Source organism: Acyrthosiphon pisum, chromosome X (genome assembly GCF_005508785.2).
Source record: "Acyrthosiphon pisum isolate AL4f chromosome X, pea_aphid_22Mar2018_4r6ur, whole genome shotgun sequence".
NCBI classification, from domain to species: domain Eukaryota; kingdom Metazoa; phylum Arthropoda; class Insecta; order Hemiptera; family Aphididae; genus Acyrthosiphon; species Acyrthosiphon pisum.
This window is the reverse complement of record NC_042493.1, coordinates 18642879-18664262: the sequence shown is the minus strand read 5'-3', so window position 1 is coordinate 18664262 and position 21384 is coordinate 18642879. Positions and strand designations below refer to the sequence as shown.

At 27.5% G+C, this 21384-nt stretch overlaps 1 protein-coding gene across 1 annotated transcript in view; it reads right to left on the bottom strand.

Annotated features, from left to right (window-relative positions):
- Nucleotides 1-1020: 1020 nt before the first annotated feature.
- The window catches only part of LOC100167655 (CD151 antigen), a 51121-nt gene continuing 30757 nt past the window's right edge, over nt 1021-21384 (bottom strand). Inside the window, exons 2-7 of the mRNA XM_001947869.5 lie at nt 11647-11733; nt 10611-10802; nt 4043-4213; nt 3856-3951; nt 2882-3016; nt 1021-2435 (exon numbers count right to left, since the gene is read on the bottom strand). Coding sequence (XP_001947904.1) covers nt 2388-2435; nt 2882-3016; nt 3856-3951; nt 4043-4213; nt 10611-10802; nt 11647-11724 — 720 coding nt within the window. The 5' untranslated portion in view covers nt 11725-11733 and the 3' untranslated portion in view covers nt 1021-2387. The remainder of the gene's footprint in view (nt 2436-2881; nt 3017-3855; nt 3952-4042; nt 4214-10610; nt 10803-11646; nt 11734-21384) is intronic.

The window sequence follows — 21384 nt, the reverse complement described above, 5'->3', positions numbered from 1 at the left end:
TTTCAAATCTAGATTTAAAAAGAAAAATTTTTACAAATTCTTAACCCAAAATAATTCGCTAATTTTCGTGTTTTTTACATATTTTGTCAATTTTCGAACTTTAAATGCTGATAAAAAAAACTGTGACTAAGGATTTTTAATTTTTTTCATCTGCCTTTGAAACAATATAATAAGAACCTTGTATTACATTTTCAAGTATTTTTACTCAACAAATAAAATTTTATTGACATTCATAGAAAAAAAAACTAATAATATTGGAAACTGAAAACGTTCCTAAACAGTTCAAAACAAATCAAAATATTTTGAAAATGTTATCATGTATAGAAAATGGAAATATAAACAACCAGTGAAAATTGCATGTATCTACGGTCATTTGTTTTCAAGTAACACCAAAAACCAAAATCAATTTTCTCGAAAACAGATTTTGTGGTAAAATTCCCGTTTTTCCTTAATTTTTCTTTTGTTTTTCACGGCACTTTAGAAAACTACTTTTACTTTTGTCCCCCCAAAGTACCAACTAGATTCACTTTTCTATCAGAAAAAATACTGTTGAAGAAAATCGAAGCACTTTTACTGTCCTAAAAGGTGATGACAGACACAAAAAAAAAAAAAAATAAAAAAAACACACATCATTGTAAAATCAATACATTCATCGTTCTCATCTTCAGAATCTAAAAAACTATTTTTTCATTTGTATTCACTTTTAATATCTTTAAATATTATTAACAAGTCAAACAGGAGGAATAAATTGTATTACATTATTATATTATATGATCATTTTTTTCTAATTAAATTTAAAAATAATGTCTACCTAAAAAAATTTAAATAATTATAACCGGGCCTGTCCTACATTTTGATCCTGGGCACGTCTCTGCATAGCCCCCCAAACATTTCCTACATCTTGTTTTAAGCTTATTCAATATTATCAAAGTAAGGCTTTAGCCCCCCCCCTCCCCAAAACCCAAACGCTATTTGCGTCTATGCTGTTGTCAATATAAATAAAAATTAAAACACGCAATGTTTTTTGTATGTTTTATATATATATATATATCATTTATTTCAAATTTATGTTATAAGTTATAACTAATAAATAATTTACAAATTACAAGAATGAATAACAACATTATTTTAGGTAGGTATACATATAGACATGGTAAAATATAGTGTACTGATATTTGAATATTACAATCTATTGTGTGTTAATTAGGCATTTACCTAGGAATAAAATACATAGTTTTGCTCCGCGAGGATGTAAAAATATTTAAGTTGCACAAAAATATTTATCGAATAAAACGTCATAAAATGGGAATATATATACAAATAATTAATACATCCATAGCTTACGGGTATACCTACCTCTTACTACACTGGTAGGTATATAAAATTATAATTTATAAAAGTATATCAATTATTACTTAGATAAATACCCATAAAAAACAATAGGTACGATATCTTACTCGTAAACATAATTAATAAAAATATGTTCAAGACACTAAATATATATGTCACAAATGCTGAAATGCAAATTATATATTAGGTATTAAAATAGAATATTATTATGATACATATTTTGTAAAAGAACAATGATGCTGCCAGAGGTATTTCTAAAGTGATAATAAATCTATAATATAATAATATTATGTGATTATAAATTATAAATGATAAGTATCTAATGTGAATGGGCAAGATGTGGCAAATGGAAATGGCGCAAAAACGTTTTTAGTTTAATTACATTTCTTTTCTTCAAAAACCACAAAAATCTACTACCTACAGCATATTTAGTGTAGCTAGTTAAACGTGGTCCGTGGATTACCATTGCATTTGTGTTTATAATGTATACTTAATTGCTCAAATGGCAAGTAAGTACCATAAAAAAAAACTATTGATACCTAGCCGATTTGTATACAAATGGGTAGGTAACGTATTAAAGTCAGGTATATATTATAATACGAACACCGAGCGAAATTGCGATTAATTTATGTTGAACATTTTGTTTGCGTAGGTACGCCTATGACATGTTTGGACGTTATATATATACATCAACCACTTGTATCATTTACCCATTGTTTTTCTTTCGTTTTTAACGTAAATTAATTAACTAAACAGTATATAAAAATAATATGTATCTACATATTTTAATGTAAATACAATTATTGAATTTTTATTATTTTGTCACAGACGCACGTCGATGATATTATAAATACCTATATTATATAATATATATTATTATACTGTCGCTAGATAAACGACAACGACAATTCGGTTTATAATGGCAAATGCGTTGAAAATAATTTATATGACCTTTGTTTCCCTACTTAAATGGCTATTTAAAAATTGTTATCCAAGGCGTTGAACTCTTTGCTTATCTGTACATTTCATCTACCGCTCTAAACGATCATCATGAACAATGCACACGAAAATGCCAATCCGAATAGCTGAAACAAAAAAAAATATGTGACAGTAATTTAATAAACTTTTTACTCGTATATTTTGCATCTTATAAAGGAATAGTAAAAACATCATTATAATAATAACATTATTTATAAATATACGAAAAAAAATGCATAATTAAATATTGATTTAGAACTAAAAGATATTTTAATTTTGGTCGATAAAACTTCATTACATTTGTCATAAATCGGCGACAAATTTATCTGTTTAAAGCAATTATTATAATATAGGTACCTATTTCTTGAGTTTAGGTACCTATAACCTATCAAACATAAATGTATCCACTTTGCCCCACGTTCGCTTATGATAATAAATGAATTGAAATAATATGTAATTACTAATTATACATATTGCATAACTAAAATGACTCTGAGTCTATGTATATCATCTACACACTGTGTGTTTAAAGATTAAAATATTATATACGTACCAGAAACAGTGACACGGCTATACCAACAGTTCCGACAGTAGTAGCGTGATCCTTCATGAAAGCAGTGGTCACGTTCAGACAGCCGGTATTGTATATCTGTAGGCTCGCTTGGAAACTCAGATTGCACGGCTGTTTCTATTAACAAGTGGTCATGATTATGGCACCAGTTATATATTATTATGTGTATAATTGTGATGAGAGAGGGCCAACGGGTGCATGCCCCTTTAACCACTTGAAGGAAAAACTTAAATTTTAAATAATTGATTTCCTATTCGACTGCAGTGTGTATACCGTATAAATTGTATTTGAACTATATTAACTCAGTCATTGAAAAGTTTCAAAATAGTTTATATATTAAACAGGTTCCTATAATATAGGCATATTTTGCTTAAATATTGTATGACACAGTATTATTTAAACGTTAAATATTTGATAAAAATTAAAATTAGTTCTAATTTAACTTCTAAATCAATAACAAAATTGTGTTAATCTTCACTGCACACATGCTGAATATTTAAATAAAGTACACAGGCTGGCTTCGATGGTTGATCACTGCAGATTTTATATTTGAATCGATAATGTATTGCGATTATAATTATTGGATTGGTTTTATATGACGATCAACAGTTGTTTATTGTTATCAAATAGTTGGGTGGTGATACAAAATAAGTTTAAAAAACGGACACGCACATTAGCATATCTCTTGTTTATAACGATTAGAATTTAACATTGTTACTCGACACAATTCTTAAATACAAATTACAATTTTAACACATGGTTACGGCTTACACTCTTTCGTAATACGTTCACAGAAAAGTAGAAAATTGAAATTGAAATCTTGGAAGGACTGCAGTCCTTCAACCAGCTTACCACGCCCTCTTCTCGAAATGATAACATTATTTTATTTTTATAATATGATGGTTAATTTTGAACTGCACATTTACATGATACACTATAATACACGCAAGGCTCACCTTTCCGTTGATCTCTTGACAACAGCTGCTGGGAATGATTCCGCCGATCCTGTGCTGCCTCCAGTCATCGTAGCCCGTGACTCCACAACAGTGTAGCTGAAACGAAAAGAAGGATAATATAAAATATGTCGTACACAAAAACGGCTTTCATGGAAATGTAGCCGATGTTTATCCGATCTAGACTTACTCCTTCTTGGAGGTCATCCCACGCTCTGGTTATGGCGCGATCGTCGCCGTAAAACCTTATGGTCCTGAGCATCTCTTGTTGCATAGTCGTCTGCACCCTTTGCCTGAACACGTAACATAATATCCCTCCAACGAGCATCACGATGAATATAATGAACAGAATTATGAAATACTATAGGGCAAAACAACGAAAATAATAAATAATTTCAATAGGTATATTATACTATAATATTGTAGACAGTATAATATACCTAATAGGTAACCTAACCTGTATAACTACTATATATCAGCTTATCGACATAAAGACAAGGGAAGGGGGGAAGTAAAAAAAAAAACCACAGATATTTTTTTAATAATTGAAAAAACTAACAAAAAAACCTAAATATTTACACAAAACCAGTTTTTGACAAATATATTAAGTATATATATTTTCTAGATTTTTTTATAAATATTTTGGTTCCTAATCAGTGCCGCAACTGCCGCAGGTGCAGGCGGTGCAAGGCACCGCCTGATGGGCCTCACGCCCTCACAAGTATTTATGGGGGGCCTCGAATTTTCCATAACCATACATAATATTATAAAATAATTATAAAATCAAATAAAAGGATTAAATCATTTTGAATTTTGTATTTTCGTGTATATTTATAGGTCCTATTTCATTGGCTCAACAATACCTATGTATTTATTTCTATAAAAAGGCATATTGTTTATTAACAGTCCGGTATAACTGTGTTAATAAAAAGTTTTGATAATATAAAGATTACAAGTGCGTTTTTATTTTTAGATTCTGAGCGAAGCGATAAATGTATTTGTTTTACAATTATGTATTTTTTTTTTTTTTAGTCTATACACGATTAGTAGTCGAAATAATGCTTATTATTCAATTTCAATGTTCGATGGGAAAGTGAATCTAGTCTAGTTGGTACATTTGGGTGATCAAAATGCAAAATTTCGCAGTAGTTTTCAAAAGCGCTGTGAAAAACAAATGAAAAATTAAGGAAAAACGGAAATTTTTACGCAAAATCGATTTCTCATAAAATCGACTTTGGTTTTTGGTATAACTTTAAAACAAATAACCGTAGATACATGCTGGTTGTTTATATTCGCATTTTCTATACACGATAAAATTTTCAAAATATTTTTATTTGTTTTGAACTGTTTATGCGCGATGGACATTCTCAGTTTCCAATTTTGTTACTTTTTTATCTATGAATGTCAATAAAACTTTATTTGTTGGGTAAAAAAGCTTGAAAATTTAATAGAAGGCTCCTAATATATTGTTTCAACGATATTTGAAAGATATTAAAAATTCTTAGTCACATTTTTTATTTATAAGCATTTAAATTTCAAATATTGACAAAATACAAGGTTCCACGTAAATTGGTTATAATATTATATAAATTACTTTATTCGCAATAATATCATCAAATATACTTAGTAATATATTAATATCGGCTGACTGACCGTCTCCGCACAAAATCGTTTTTCTTATACAGTGATATTATATCTTTGAATTCAAATTTAACACCATCCATAACAGTGACCTATTTGAATGTACTTTAAGGATTCATTTATAGGTATGTATCTATTTTAAATTTTACCAACTTTATCTGTTATGGAATTCACCGACTAATTTAAATATTTAATTTCTAAGATAAAAAGATTTATGCCATTTTAAATGCAATAAATGTACCTATAGTAAGTTGATTCATTTTATTAGTATTTACTATTTTTTAATCAAATATTTAAGATATAATAATAATACTATAATGATATATTATTTTAATATTATAGTCAAGTGCAGTTAGACATTTTTTTATTACATAAGTTGCAATTACCAAAAGAAAATGACAAGTGGATAGGACACTTTTGTTGGATACGTGAACTCTCAAAATGCCTGTATACTGCCACTGTCTGCAGTACATAAGTGGAAATCCATTAAAATTTCAGGGGGGGCTTAAATCGTATACATCAATGTGCCAAAGGTTCCCACACAACCAAAATAACTTTATATTTTTTTTTGGGGGGATGGGGGGGGGGGCTAATGGTATATTTAGTGGCTAAGATTCCCCCTATTTCCGCCAATGCTACAGTTAAAATAAAAGGGCCTCTAAAATATTTTTGAACCGGGTCCAATTTAATACAAGGTTCCTTACACTAATTTTAAATTTTGAGCGGAGTGATGTATGAAATTATTTTATATAGGTACCTAGTAGAAAAAATGTTTGGTGGTGGTTTCTGATAGAAAATTGTATCTAGTCGGTACTTTTAGATGGTAAAAATTGAAAATATCCAGTATTCTTCAAAACAATGAAGAAATAAGGGGATTCGTTCTCGACGGTATTTTCTACATAATCTACACGCAATTTACATATAAAATTGCCTATATTTAACTCCTTAAAAACGGTCAGTATCAAATGGATAAACGGGAAATGGTTATACAAAATCAGTTCTCAATGTTATCAATTTCGACTTTGGTGTAACTCAAAAATCTTAAGGGAATAACCGTAGATACATGACATGTATAAAAATGGATTAGAATATAGTGTAGGTTTATGATACAATTATAATCACTTCGACATATTTAATTTTTTAGTTTTTTTCTATAAATATAAATTAAAAACAGGTATTATACACTAGATGACAATATAGTCACTATAATATAGATGGTGTTAAATTTGAATTCAATGGCATCATTTTATGCCAAAAACGATTCTGAGCGGAGATCAATTTAAACCATTGTTAAACTAGCGGTAGCTAGTAAATTGAATTATTAATATTCGTATATAATAATATACTTTCGAAGTTTCAAGCCCCTTTTAATAATATTTTTAAATTATAACACAAAACTAAAATCGTTCTTCTTTATTTAAATATCTAATTTCGTCCAAATTTGAATTTCAAAAAACTATGTTAATACATTTTTGAGATTTTTTGGTTACAGTATGAATTACTTACGTGGAATCTTATTTCAAATTTAATGCATAACAATAAAAACTTAACATTTTATAAAATTTTAACTGCAAAATTATTTTTAAATTTACAATATGATAAATGTTATCGAAATTTGAACTTTAAATGCTAAAAAAAAAAATATCTTGCCTATTTTTATTTTATATTTTTGACCCAGCGGTTATTAATTTTATTGACATTTACTTATAGAAAAAAATACTAAAAAATTGAAAATGTCCGTAAACAACTGGAAACTAGTCAAAATATTTTTAAAATTGTATCAATTATAGAAAATGATAAAATAAACATATTATGGTGTAATCTACGGTTATACGTTATTGATTTACAACAAGATAAGAAAACCGCTCCATGAGAAATCTAGTGAATCTTTCCGGTACTTTTTTTTTTTTTGATTATTGTAGACAAACATAAGGAATATTGTATTAAATTTTAACATTTTAGATATAAAAAGAAAACATTTTATGAATTTCAAACTCAAAATAATTCACAAATGTTCATGATTTTTACGAATGTTGTCATAATTTGTACTTCAGACACTTATAAAAAATTATTGTGGACTTATGCATTATGCTCGACTTTTCCGCTTTAAAAAACTTATGAGGGACATTGTATCAAGTTTTTTTTACCTAGGTAGCGAACATTTTTTTAATTACATTAATTTTAAAAAATATAATAATAATCGAAAATGTCTATAAGCATACTGGCTCAACATGAGTCAAAATATGGTATGCTGTATAGAAATTTCTAATACAAACATTCAGTGAAAATGTCATGTATCTACAGTAACTTTTTTAAGAGTTACACCAAAGACCAAAACTTTTTCCTGAATTTTGTTTTGGGAAACTACAGGGAATTTTGACCCCAATGCACCAACTACAATAACTAACTTTTCCACCGGAAAATATAGGTACAGAAGTTGATAATTGAAGCACTATTTCAACTACTTATCGTGTACACAAACACAAAATTAAAAAATGTAGGTAAATAAAAAAAAAACGCACCCTACTACATCAGTGTAAAATCAATACATTCATCGTTCCGCTCCGAATCTAACATTTTACTTGGTCAAAAATCTTGAAAATCTAATACAAAGTTCCTCATAAGTGGTTCATAAATCATAATAGCATTAAAAAATATTTTAAATGTTTATATTATGTTCATAATCAAAATATTTTTATATTAATATTTATAATATAAGCGTTTTAAGTTGGAGATCGGATATTTAGGCGTAAAATCTTATTTCTTATTAACAGTTTTCTAAATTTGGTAAAAATAACCAAAAAACAGCATAAAATGGAAATATATTGTATGAAAAAAATAAGAAATTTATTAAAATTACTAAAGTATTTAAATTATTTTGCTATCATAAAGATAAAATTCTAACTTAAATAACCTATTTCTTTCATGGATCAGTACCGAATGGACAACCTCTGGCGGTCGTGGGATTCTATCAAGTTTCCTCCGGCTTAGCCAGCGGTTTTTTGCTATGTAATTGGATGGGTGACCGTTTTTTTTGTATATTTATATATTTTTTTTTTATGCAATTTTGTGTGTTTGTTAGTAAAAAATGTTTGACAATATTATATAGGTAATTTCATTCAAATAACAATTTTTATCAACACTTGAAATTTAAAATGCCTATAAATAACATTGCTTAAGTAAAAAAAACATGCGTAGTGTAGGAAGACCATTTTTTATCCAAAAAAAATGTGTCAAACAGTTTTAAGTAGATATTCTTGAAAGAAAACTCTTAATTTTTTAATAAATTTTATATTTTACAATCTTAAAATAATTTTTTAATACCTAAATTTTATATTTTACAATTTAAATAATGTTGAATAAGCTCAATATTTTAATAAAACTAGTCTTGTTTGTATTAGTTTTTGTTGTGAGCTTAGAAAAATTAATCTAAGTATTCTTACTCTTTTTGGATTGATTTTGATTACTCATCATTTTCTATATTACAATATTTTGATTCATATTTTTTTGATGAACTGATTGATTTTAAAATTTTTGGTTGAGTTAACAAAAATTCATAAAAATCATTAGGTAAGTACAGGAATATTTTTAAAATTATTTTTGAGAATTTACATGTACATCATTTTTATTTTTTTCGTCCGTCCATAACACGTTTGTGATAGAAAATATTCTCTCTATTGCTGCATTAGTTCCTGGCATTGCTAGAGAATATCCTACAATCTTCCAAAAGTTGTTGATAAATATATTTGTATTTTTTTAAATTGTGTTTATACCACACCATCTTTCTTACCGTAGTTCTATATTATATTATTTTGTATTTATTTCTTTAATTAATTTTTTTTACAAATAACAATATTGAATATAATAATATAGAGATACGGGATTAAAACAGGACAAAAAGCGTCCGGAATATGATGATCAGAAAGGGGATAATCCTGTTTTAAATGAGACGTATGATCACCCTAACGTAGTGTGACAACATTTCTGAACAATTTCATGACCCTTATTTTTATATAATTTACAGACTTTTGTAGTGTTAATGAATTTTGTTCGTGGTTATCCTAAAACCCAATTTACGTCAAGACTTTTGTAGCAACGCACGTTGTCGTATATTATTTTAAAAATGTAAAAAAAAATGTAGTATAATTATTATTACTATAAAGGTAAGATTATTTATCGCTAATCACTCATTAGTACTCACTACTCAAAAAATCGAAACTCATACTTATGGTTATTATCATTTTTACTTTTATGTATCTTAACGTAATGGGTATACCTATGTACTCAAGGCCGTAACTGGTGGTGGGTTCAGGGGTCCGGACCCCCCCCCCACTTCCTCGTGAATATTTTAAAAGTAGAACAAGAGTTTTTATATTTTTAACGTAAAAATGATAAGTGTCCAGCATCTATATTAAAAAAATGTTGGACCCCTTCGAAATTTTTTTTCAGTTACGGCCATATACGTACTAGGTATATAGTTTTATCTTGAATGTCAAAATTCGTAAATTCGTTCAAACAATAAATTGTATAATTATCTGATGCTTTCAGCTTTATCGAAAATTGGCTCAAATATGGTATCAATATGATTAATATTTTAAAATTAAAACCATTAAATAAATACCCCGTAGCCAGTAAACATTTCTAGGAAATAAAATTAATATATATTACCTACTAACTCGTATGGGTAAATAAACGATATGCCAATAAAAAATAAATCGATCATTTCAATAATTTACTAATGAACAAGAACATAGGTAATATAGTTATATATATTATTTGAATTAGGTTTTTAATTTTACTACCTAGTAATTTACCTTTTTTATTTCTAAATTTGTTAAACTTATCATCGATCAATACGCCACGACCCCGGGTGATGGCACCTCTCTATAACTGACGAACCAATAAAATAAATATTATAAAGTGTTATTATAGTTATTATTAATAAGTAATAACTAATGAAAATTTTATAATAACTTATTATATTGGAAAGGTATAGGTAGGTATACTACATTTGGAATTTCTAAACCTGATTTGCGGTTCCTCATAAGTTTTTATTTTTATTATTTTGAAAAACAAAAGGTGTGTGCGTCTTAATTATACGAGACCATTTTTCATACCGTCAGTAGCATGCATTTGACTTCTTTGACAGCTCCAGCGCATCCCAAAAATGACAAAAGTGACAGCAAAATGCCCGCCACGATTAATATATACACGGCACCTGTGAACAAGTTAGTGCCCAATAGCTCTTTGATGAACGACTTATCGTAGAGCGTATACACTGATATGGCAACTAATACTATGCCTCCAATCTGCAAACAAATAAAATTTGAATTTGAATATTTTCTATACATTATAATCAAGTATATTACAGTATTACACTATATATAATATTAATGAATAATTATTATATGAGTTTTTCAATTTAATGAGGTTGCAGTAGACAGATTAGATAGGTATTTAAATATGAATATTAAAAAAAATATATATTAATTTGCACAATGAACACAGAAATTATTATTATTCTTATTATATTCATATTTAATTTCAGTATTTTATAGAATCAAATATTATTAATCAATTTTGGTATAACTCGATTTTCATGAGCAATTCAATTAAATTTCATTTTTTTTTTAATTTACACAATTAGTTTAATTAACGTGCAGATATAAAATTATGGAATTTATGCACTAATTTGTTGTGTTATAATGTTGACATTTCTATACACTAAAAATAATAAACCACTTCATAAGGGTTAAGGAAAATACCACAAAAAAAGAGCGAGTAAGTATCTAGATCATATATTATATGGCTACACGATACTATCAAATTCTGTGCATCTGAAACTTTTAACTTTAACTAAATCTCGTTAAATTAATATTTAATTATTTAAACTACATAAGAACGTTATATCAGAAATTGTATCTATCAAAATCAAAATAAGCAGAAATCTTTATTAAAAAGTTTGTCACTATTACAAACATCGTCTCCTTTTTGCAACTTGAATTTTACTTAAAAAAATAATACATATTATCACCTTTAACTTTAGTCATACTGTATAATGTATAGTAAAATACTGTCCAAAAGTAACAAATTTATAGTTCGTTCAAAATAACTATTTTAATTTCTAACCAAAACGAATAATGCGTAACTTACGAATATGATAAAATTGGACAAAAACATGCTGTACTTGACGATGGTTCCACACCACTCATCTTTAGAACCGAACCCCATTTTGGATTCCTGTTGAATTTAATAAATATAAAATCATTATACAGTTATAAATATCTGTTATTGATACAATCATAATATATATATTTCAATTGACATGTCACAAATATATAAATAAGTAAATTTAAAATAAGTGTAGGTATTCAATTAAGGGATATAATATAGTTTAATTTTTGTTTGTGTACTTGGGTAGCTTAACCATACATATTTTCAATGTTTTATTTTAAAATATTATTCTCTATAATTTTTGTAACAGGTTCTGTTAATCTACAGTTATAACTGAAAAAACAAAAACGATTTTACGTGAGTTTCACACGGATCCGATTGTCTGAGAGACAAAACAAATATTGCGCTGGCGTATCCTTAAGAATACATTTTAATTGTCAGATTGTCACTTGATGCAGTGGAACTCATTTGGTACATTTATTATTTATTAAAATGTTTACATCGCAGTATTTTTATTTGTAGTACTAACCTAATTCTGGTCTTTGGGTATTGGGTATGTCCAGTAATAAATTAATTGTCCGATCAATATAATATCATATAAACCGTAGGTAGTCATTATTTTTTAAAATAGGTAATTTGATAAATTGTTCACAACTGTTTCAATTAATGACTTTCTGTTATGAGGTCAATTACCTCGGCCCCCAAGGTAAAAATATATAATTGAAAATTGTTTGATATTATGTTTAGGTTCATACTTATAATTCAAATATTTACCAAACTATACTTAATAGTTTATCGGGTTCATTAAAATTAATTAACTTTCTATAATTTTAAAAGGACTAGCAACATTTATATCATTTTTAAAAATGGTAGGTACAAGTGATGATCTTAAAAAAGAGGTATGGTTAATTTTTAAAGTAGTAAATATTGTTTAATTAGGTTAACAGTGATGTTTATTTAATTTTAATTTTGTTAGTTAAAATAACTTATTTGTTATTACTTTTTAAAATACGATAATACATAATTTCATGTTTTAAACTACCTACCCATTTCTTGTAAAAAAAAAAAATACTTTTAACTATTCATGTTTTCGGTAGGTAGGAAAAGTTTATTCTAAGGTGTAGGTACCTAACTTGGTAAGCCGGTAAAATTTGGTGAATTTCACTAGGTAGTAGATAGGTACTCTCAAAAGCATTTCAACCTATGAAATGCAGTGACTCCTTTCCATCTCAAATATATATTTTTTGTTACGACACTGTCTACTTGTAATAACTATTTTATAGTATTATATTATGTGCCTTGTTAGTTAAACTTATTATTTAGGTTAAATGTCAATGATAAAAGTGTTATGAAATAAACTCATTAACTTATGTATTCTATAAGTACCTATACATAATACATTATACACATGCGACATGCCTATATATTTTATAAGTGTATAAAAAGTAATTCATGTAATATATCGTAAAGCATTAATTCGATTAGTTCTTGTAACGATATGCTAACCACAGATACAAATATAGATAGGCATACAACACTATACCTATCACATGCAAGGTAAGTACTACACTATTATACCTTTCGTACCTACATCGAAATCGGATGCCGATTAATGATTATTGTTGGAAATTAAGTTTGTAAGGATTTAAGTCTGGTTTACATAAAAAAATCTAGCAAATGACAAAACGACTGACGTGTATGAAAAATCAATGTACAGCTTAATTAATAACATAGCCTTCATTTGAGTTCAAATTATAATATGTATACAATATATAGGTACCTGCCTATAGTGTAAATAACCTGAATTCATAATAATAAATTAAAATAAATTTAGTACATAACGAGGTTTGCTTGATTATACCTATATGAAATTAATATTTAAAGTGCATTGCGAAACAATAATTAAACTATAGATTTATTAAATTTATCGCGGGAAATTCGAGTACCCTTTAGGGTCAAATACCTGATGTAGTAATGTGGGAGGATAGATAGTTTTGAAATCAAGTGATAATTCGATTAAACCAATTAAAAAATAAAACCACAGTACTCAAATTGCCTCCGGATGAACGAGGAATAATCTGGGGGCAATTTGACTGTGTCCGTACTCCGTACTATATACTTAGGGAACAGATTAAATTAACCTTTTTCGATATGATTCAAAGTTAGTATTAATAATGTTCGTAATAAATGACATGTACCTATCTCTATACACTCGAGTAAAGACACAATTTGTGAAATTCCAAGGTTTGTCGGGTCGGTTGATTATTTGGTTTTCCATCGAACAAAGTTAAAAAAAAAATAAAAACATGATCTACGGCAACAATATAATATTATAACGTTCAGGGACATTCCTCAAGAAAGCGGCGTTAGCTATATTAAGTATAATATAGTATTACAGTTCGTGCCGCGCTGCGAATCGACGACGCAATGACGAATTGTCGACGACGACGGTCTTCCGCGTCACACGTTTTAACGAGAAAAAGAATTACTAGACCGTTTTCATGGCCCCCTCGAGGTCTTTGAATTTATTGAAATAATTAATATTACCACCGTTCTGTATTGGTCGACGATCGTGCAATGGTAATTTACAGGGGCTAGCCTGTAAAATATAGACTAACCATGAATCTAATAACGAGAGATACACTAAAATTTAGCATCGATTAAAACACGTCGTCAACTTCCGTTACCCATCTAAACGATTTGATAAGCCGGATAACACAACTTCTCGAGTAGATATGTAGAAATAGTAGTGGATACAAGTATGGGTCTGGAGTACCCTTTTTGATACCTACTATATAATTCAAAGATACGTTTCTCGTTTATTAGTAATATAGTTACATTATCAGACTCCAACTGTATATGTACCTACGTACTAATTCTTATATTTTATGGTATATGGTTTTATGGTTTATCACTTTAAATCATTACCAGTATTTAATTAAGTTTTTATCCTACTTATATTAATATGATTTGTCTCTAGAAGTAATATACCTATTTCAACTTCCTCTCTTTTAATAACTATATCCACTTCTGAATAGTATAATTATTAATTAGCCACTATACTACTATAGGAATCCAATAATTACGGGCAACGTATCTTGCGCCACGTTCAAAGTACGTCTTGCCAATTATTCTGTGGAAAACAATTATAACAACTTTTAAGGGACCAGGAAAATTCGTCGTCAAAAGCGGTAGGACATAATAAAAGTATATGACAAGTTTTGAAAACATATGAACTAATATTTATTACTTTTCACATTTATAAATTAAACTGACCAACCTAAGCTTAAATAAAAGACGAAGACTCTCCATTATCTTTATTTTTATTACCTACATTATTAAATTATGCCTATCCGATTTCTGATGAATTATTGACTACGTTTATAGATACTTACGTGATAAAAAAAAAAAACAATAATACCTAATTATATTATATTATTACATAATACAGCTGTTAAATTAGTTTCGTCGTTACTTATAGCGTAATCACTATAAGTTATAACCGTACCTATATGTACCTACTTTAACATTGAAATAGTAAGAAAATATTCGGGACTGTCATAGTTTAGTCGCATTATCACACATCTGCAATGCCGACGTAATAACCGATGTCGTTATAATGGATTTCCACTGTATAGTTTATTACGTAAAGGTAAATGTATCTACGTCCTACATTAAAAAAAATAAAAAATAAATCAGGCATCACTTACTCAAACTATGTAGAATTTATAAACATTTAATATAGTTATTGGAACATCAGAACCCAGGATCGGGAATATAATAATATAGGTACCTATGTGTATGGTATCATTGATATCGTGAATCGTCGTATCTAATAGTTACAATTTGGTAACTACAGTGGTTAGAATTATGGACCAATCCATGTGCATTATAATGTTATATACAATAATTAATAGTGGGTAATCCATTTAACGAGACATTCATTATTTAAATAATTATTAACGTTTTTAAAAATACATTTACATATAATTTTAAGTCGTTAAAAACATAATTTTTCTAAAAAATTTAAATATTTTTATCCTTTTTTTTTTTACATTTTTTAGTCGCAACATCATTTTTAATTCCCTTTTTCAATGCAGAATATTTTTTTGAGTACTTCAGATACATAAAATTCGAATTTTGGACGATCAGTTATAAATTAATGAGTTATAAGTATTAGAAGACGTATATATGAGTAAAGTGCAGTGGTACAGGGGTGTCAGCAAAATGTTGTTCAACTATTAGTCATTACTTTGCTCATCTAAACTAATAAACTAATACTTATGAGTTATAACTTATTATCTGATCGTCCAAAATTCGATTTTTATGTATCAAAGTACCCCGAAAAATATTCTGGTTTGGAATAACGAATTAAAAATGATGTTGTCACTAAAAAACGTAAAAAAAAATAAAAAAGATATAAATATATTTGTTTTTTAGAAATAATATGTTATTAACGACTTAAAATAATGTAAATGTATTTTAAAAAGCGTTAATAATTTTTGAAATAATGAGTGTCTCGTTAAATGGATTACCTTCTATTATTTATTATATAGAATGTGGAACGCGTATGGCTTATACCTAACATTTTATACTTTAATGCTTAAATAACTAATTGTCCAAAATTTGGTTTTTATAGATAGAATTACCTCGAATAATATTCTGCTTCGGAATATGAAATGTATGTAACTAGGTATGTAGTTTTCATTCTAACTTACCTAGAGAAACGATAAGAATTCTAAAAACAAATTTGAATTTTTCGTTGTCTACTTGAGATCGACTTTTACAAATTTTTAATTTTTCTGATTTTAACTTCTCCAAAAATATAAATATTTTATTTCCTTTGTTGGTACCAATTTTTTAGGATTTAGTGGGATAAAATCAAAAATATATGAAAGTCGATCTCATGTGGATACTCATGATGATAAATTTAAATCGGTTTTTTGAATTCTTATTGCTTCATTAGATCAATCGGTACGTTGAATTAATGTTGATTTAAAACACGTTTAAGTCCTTATGTTTTGTTTATTATAACTTAGACTAGAACAGAAAATCACCGCTTCCAATCTCCTTAAGTAAATATAATAGGTATAGTATATTATGAAACAAACATAGATTCCATATACCTCGTATATAATAGCACTTATAATAACTATACAAGATTATCTGATAAAGAATAAAAAATAAGTTAAGATTAATATAAAATATGTATACAAAGATACATTAATTATATATTGTATGTCAATATGTCATGTAGTGTATGTTTAATGAACTAAAAAATAGTTTAAATAACGAAGAGTGCCAAATTTTTAACAAGTGCTGTATTAGGGACATTAACATTGGAAATTTCAAATAATTTATACTTAACAGCTTACACTGCAGATTATAGTCCATAAACTAATTAGGTAGGTAGGTGCTGTTTTACAATTCATACACTGTACAAGTGTACAACTTGACCACCTACTAATTTATTATGAATCTTTTGCTGTCTCTTATAAGGCACAAAATAAAAATAATACGAAATCAAATAATGCCCATGTTGGTAGGTACATGGCGAGTCCATTACAGAACCGTAATTTTTTAATTTTAGATTGTGTAATTCAAGAATTAATCAGTATAAAAATAATTAGGTAAATTAAAGGGCGTGGAAATTTGACATCAGACGAATTTTTCAAACACGTTACACACAATTTGCAAACATTTACGAAACCAATCGACTGAATAAACGTGCATACAATTTATATGAAACAGTTATTATAAACAATTCATAAATTGGGGCGTAGATACAAAATATGGCAATTATTTTAAATATAATATAATGCATTAATATATATTATATAAACAGCGTGTCCGCACAAACTGCAGAGTGCAGAGTACACTGAATAATTCAATTACCCATATACTCGTCAACCTCATAGAACTCTCTACATGTTTTTGAGTTCTGTTTGCTGGACATAAAACTAGACTATTTGATCATCAATCTTTTACAGACAGAAATCTAAAATATGTATAGGTTACTGTACGTAATTGAGTTATAAGTGTACACAGTTTTTGCGGACAACTGTATATTATTGGTATTTACGATACGAATTATTTATACATGCGTGCAATGTGTGCAAATATTATTATAGTACCTAAGTATAAATTGTTGCAATCGACTATAATATTATTATTATTTAAAGCTTATTCAAATGGTATTACACAATATTATTTCGTTAATACATTAATAATCGAACATAAACTGTCCAGTGCTTATATTATCAGTGAAACAATTTGAAATTGAACGTTTGTAGCAAAAGCAAAGTCACAACTTATACAATCCATATAGTTATAATATCTATCAGTACATTTTACTTTCCCGTAGATTCAAAATCAACAGCTTGGAGTAAACCTCGAGTGTAAAACCCCCATTGTATGCAACACTATAAGACATAAATCACGCGCTTTAGAGTTTAGACATCCTTCAGATGTCAAATATCGAAAGTCGAAAAGTGCAATTTCACTAATAAACATAATTATATTAAATTTTAATCCGATAACTCTTGAACATTTAAGTGCCCTAAGCAAGACGCGTACCTTGACCAAGACAAAAATAACGTTAAAAATAATTAAAATTAAAATAAAGGTAATTACATATATTATTATTAATATAATATGAATAATAACTATTCATATTATTAAGTATTTCACGCTATTACAGTTATGAACACGAACACCATAAAAACAATACAACTAGGTATAGTAGGTTGTAGAGAGTAGGCACATTATATTTAAACAATATCTATTAAATCTTTAAGATAGAATCAATTAAATAAAATGCGCTGATAAAAGTCTTGCGCGTTTGCAATCACCGCACGGATCCTTGAAATATTAGAAAAAAATCCTATTTCGTTTATGTCATACAGCATTTTCATTGCCACGTTCACTTTTATTGCATTGTGGGTAGGTGCATTGTTTATATTTGAACAAACGTCACAACGATGAATGGTGAACGCTTATATATAATATTACGTTGTGCTAATCTCCAACTAATATTAATAACTAATTTATATATTATATGCATTACATATTTACAATTTACATAATAAATTATGTATCATATAAATTGTGTGGTATTTCATATGCATATGTTTAGGTATACAAGTTAGTGAAAATGTCCACAATGGACCTGATTTTTTTGTTTTTGATCTTTTCACATAGATAGAATTGTTCGTCGTGTAAGCTATGTATGAAAACATACATACTCTGCATCATACTCTATTTTATTATACCTAGCCGATTTTCATGAAAATAAGGTTTTATAGCCTTTCTCGTGATATTAAACTTGGTTTTATGTTCTAATCCTTATTTCATTTTAAAATATCAAAAAATGTACCTTAAAAACATAAATGTTTACGTCACGTAATTCAATACGACAATAGTTTTAAGTCACAAAAAAAAATTGTATTTGGGTATGAACATTTTTATTACATAATATATTATAAGTTGTTAGTGCATTACCATATAAAACAGTTTGCAAATGTATAAATTACCAACTAAAATAGGATAAGAATATAAGTCGAGTCTCATTAAAATTACCAATTGGAGCCGAACAGAAAATAATTTTCCTTACCCGGAAGCTTTTGTACCTACCCAGTTGTGTTGATCGTGAAAATGAAACTATATCCATTTTACGTAAGTATTTAAAAATCTAAACCTAGACATTATTTAAAATACTTTATTTTGTATAATTTTTACTACATTATTAAATATATTTTTTTAGTAAAATAAAGTGTTATAATTTGTGATTTGCTTATAACAAATAGACTACCTAATAATTAGATTAATCATATGCGTAGTTTTTATTACATTATAATATATGTGTGACGTACTGACGTGCCCATGAATTTAAATATAATAATTATATGTTGTACAGCATTATTATTTATTATTTATTATTGTTAACGTAATTTTATTACGTATATTATATTATATTGTATTTACCCATTCTACAATTTGTAAAATTATATGAATAATTTCTACAATGAAATCGATTTCATAATTAGGTAATCTTTAATTTTGCTCAAAATAAGTTCAGGCAGTTCAGCAACTTCTTATTAGAAATTTCATCCGGTACCTATACCTACAAGGCAAATCGAATTTAATTAGTTATTATTATGAACGACGGTGTTTTTTAACAATTTGAGCGAGCCGCGAGTTTCTGGAGACACCAGATAAATTTTATATTTTAGTTGCCACCTCAATTATAATAATTTTCCACTAATCTACTACCAATACCTATTTAGGGGGGGGGGGGGTTGATAGGGTGTATTACATCGAAAAAAATTACTTCGGGAATAACTCTCAGGTTTTATAGAATTGTCGGATTTTTATGACTATTTTTTTATCTGAAAGAAGAAGACTTCCTACAGCCCGCATCGATCTCTGATTTTGTATTATATTACAAATAATTGTATTAAAAAATTTGTAAAAAATGCTTTTTATCTTGTATTTTTTTAGATATTATATTATAATATTTGAGAATAAAATATTGAAAAACAGAGATCGATGCGGGCTGTAGAATATTTCTCTCTAGCAATAAAAAAAAATTATGAAATTTGGTTTATTCTACAAAGCGGTATCGTTATTCCCGCAGAATGTATTTTTGAGGACAAAATGGAATCGGCAACGTGCGCCTATTAATATTTATTATTAACACGGTAACCGATAAGTTAAATTAATATTATAAAATTACAACAAAATAACTAAAATCGTTATTCTTGGTTATTTAATATGTAATTTCGTCCAAATTTGAACATAAAATAACCATAAAAAAACTGTCTTTTTATATTTTTAAGATTTTATGTTAAAGTTCCCACTTTTCTTTAATTTGTATTTTGTTTTTTCGGCACTTTTAAAAACTATTGGGAATTTTAAATGTTGGCCTTCCAAATGCACCAACTAGATTCACTTTCCCATCGAACAAGTTACTGTTGATGAAAATCGAAGCAATCTTACTGCCCTAAACGGTGATAATAGACACAGAAAAAAACAAAAAAAAGGTGGGTAAGTGGATGTCGCTCTGCTGTACAGTAGGTTACAAGTGGGTCACTGTATAATGGATAGTATTAAATTTGAATTCAATGATATAATATCACTGTATAAGAAAAACGATTCTGAGCGGAGACGGTTTGTCAGTCTAGGTATTAGACATACTTATTATAGGTAGGTATACTTATCTATAGTATTAAAAAAAAATTGACCTATAATAGGTATTAATAATAAATTCCAAATTAATCATACCACAATATCCATCAGGTAACGCGTTATACATCAACAACAAACCGTGGTACTATCATAGATATATAATAGTATACTTTAGAAGTTTCAAGTACTCACAAATAATATTATACAATCATTACAATCACAACAAAATAAATAAAATATTTATTCCAGGTTTTTTAATATGTAATTTCGTCCAAATTTGAACTTAAAATTACTATAAAAATAAACTGTGCTTATGTATTTCTTAGAATTTTTGGCAATAGAATTAAATATTTACGTGGAATCTTGTTTTAAATTTTCAATCCTTAGATATAAAAGTTGAACGTTTTATAAATTTTTAACTACAAAATAATTATTCAATTTTAAATTTGATAAATTTTGTCAACATTTTAACTTTGAATGCTTATAAAAAAAAATTATGCCTATGTATTTTTAATATTTTTCAACTGATAT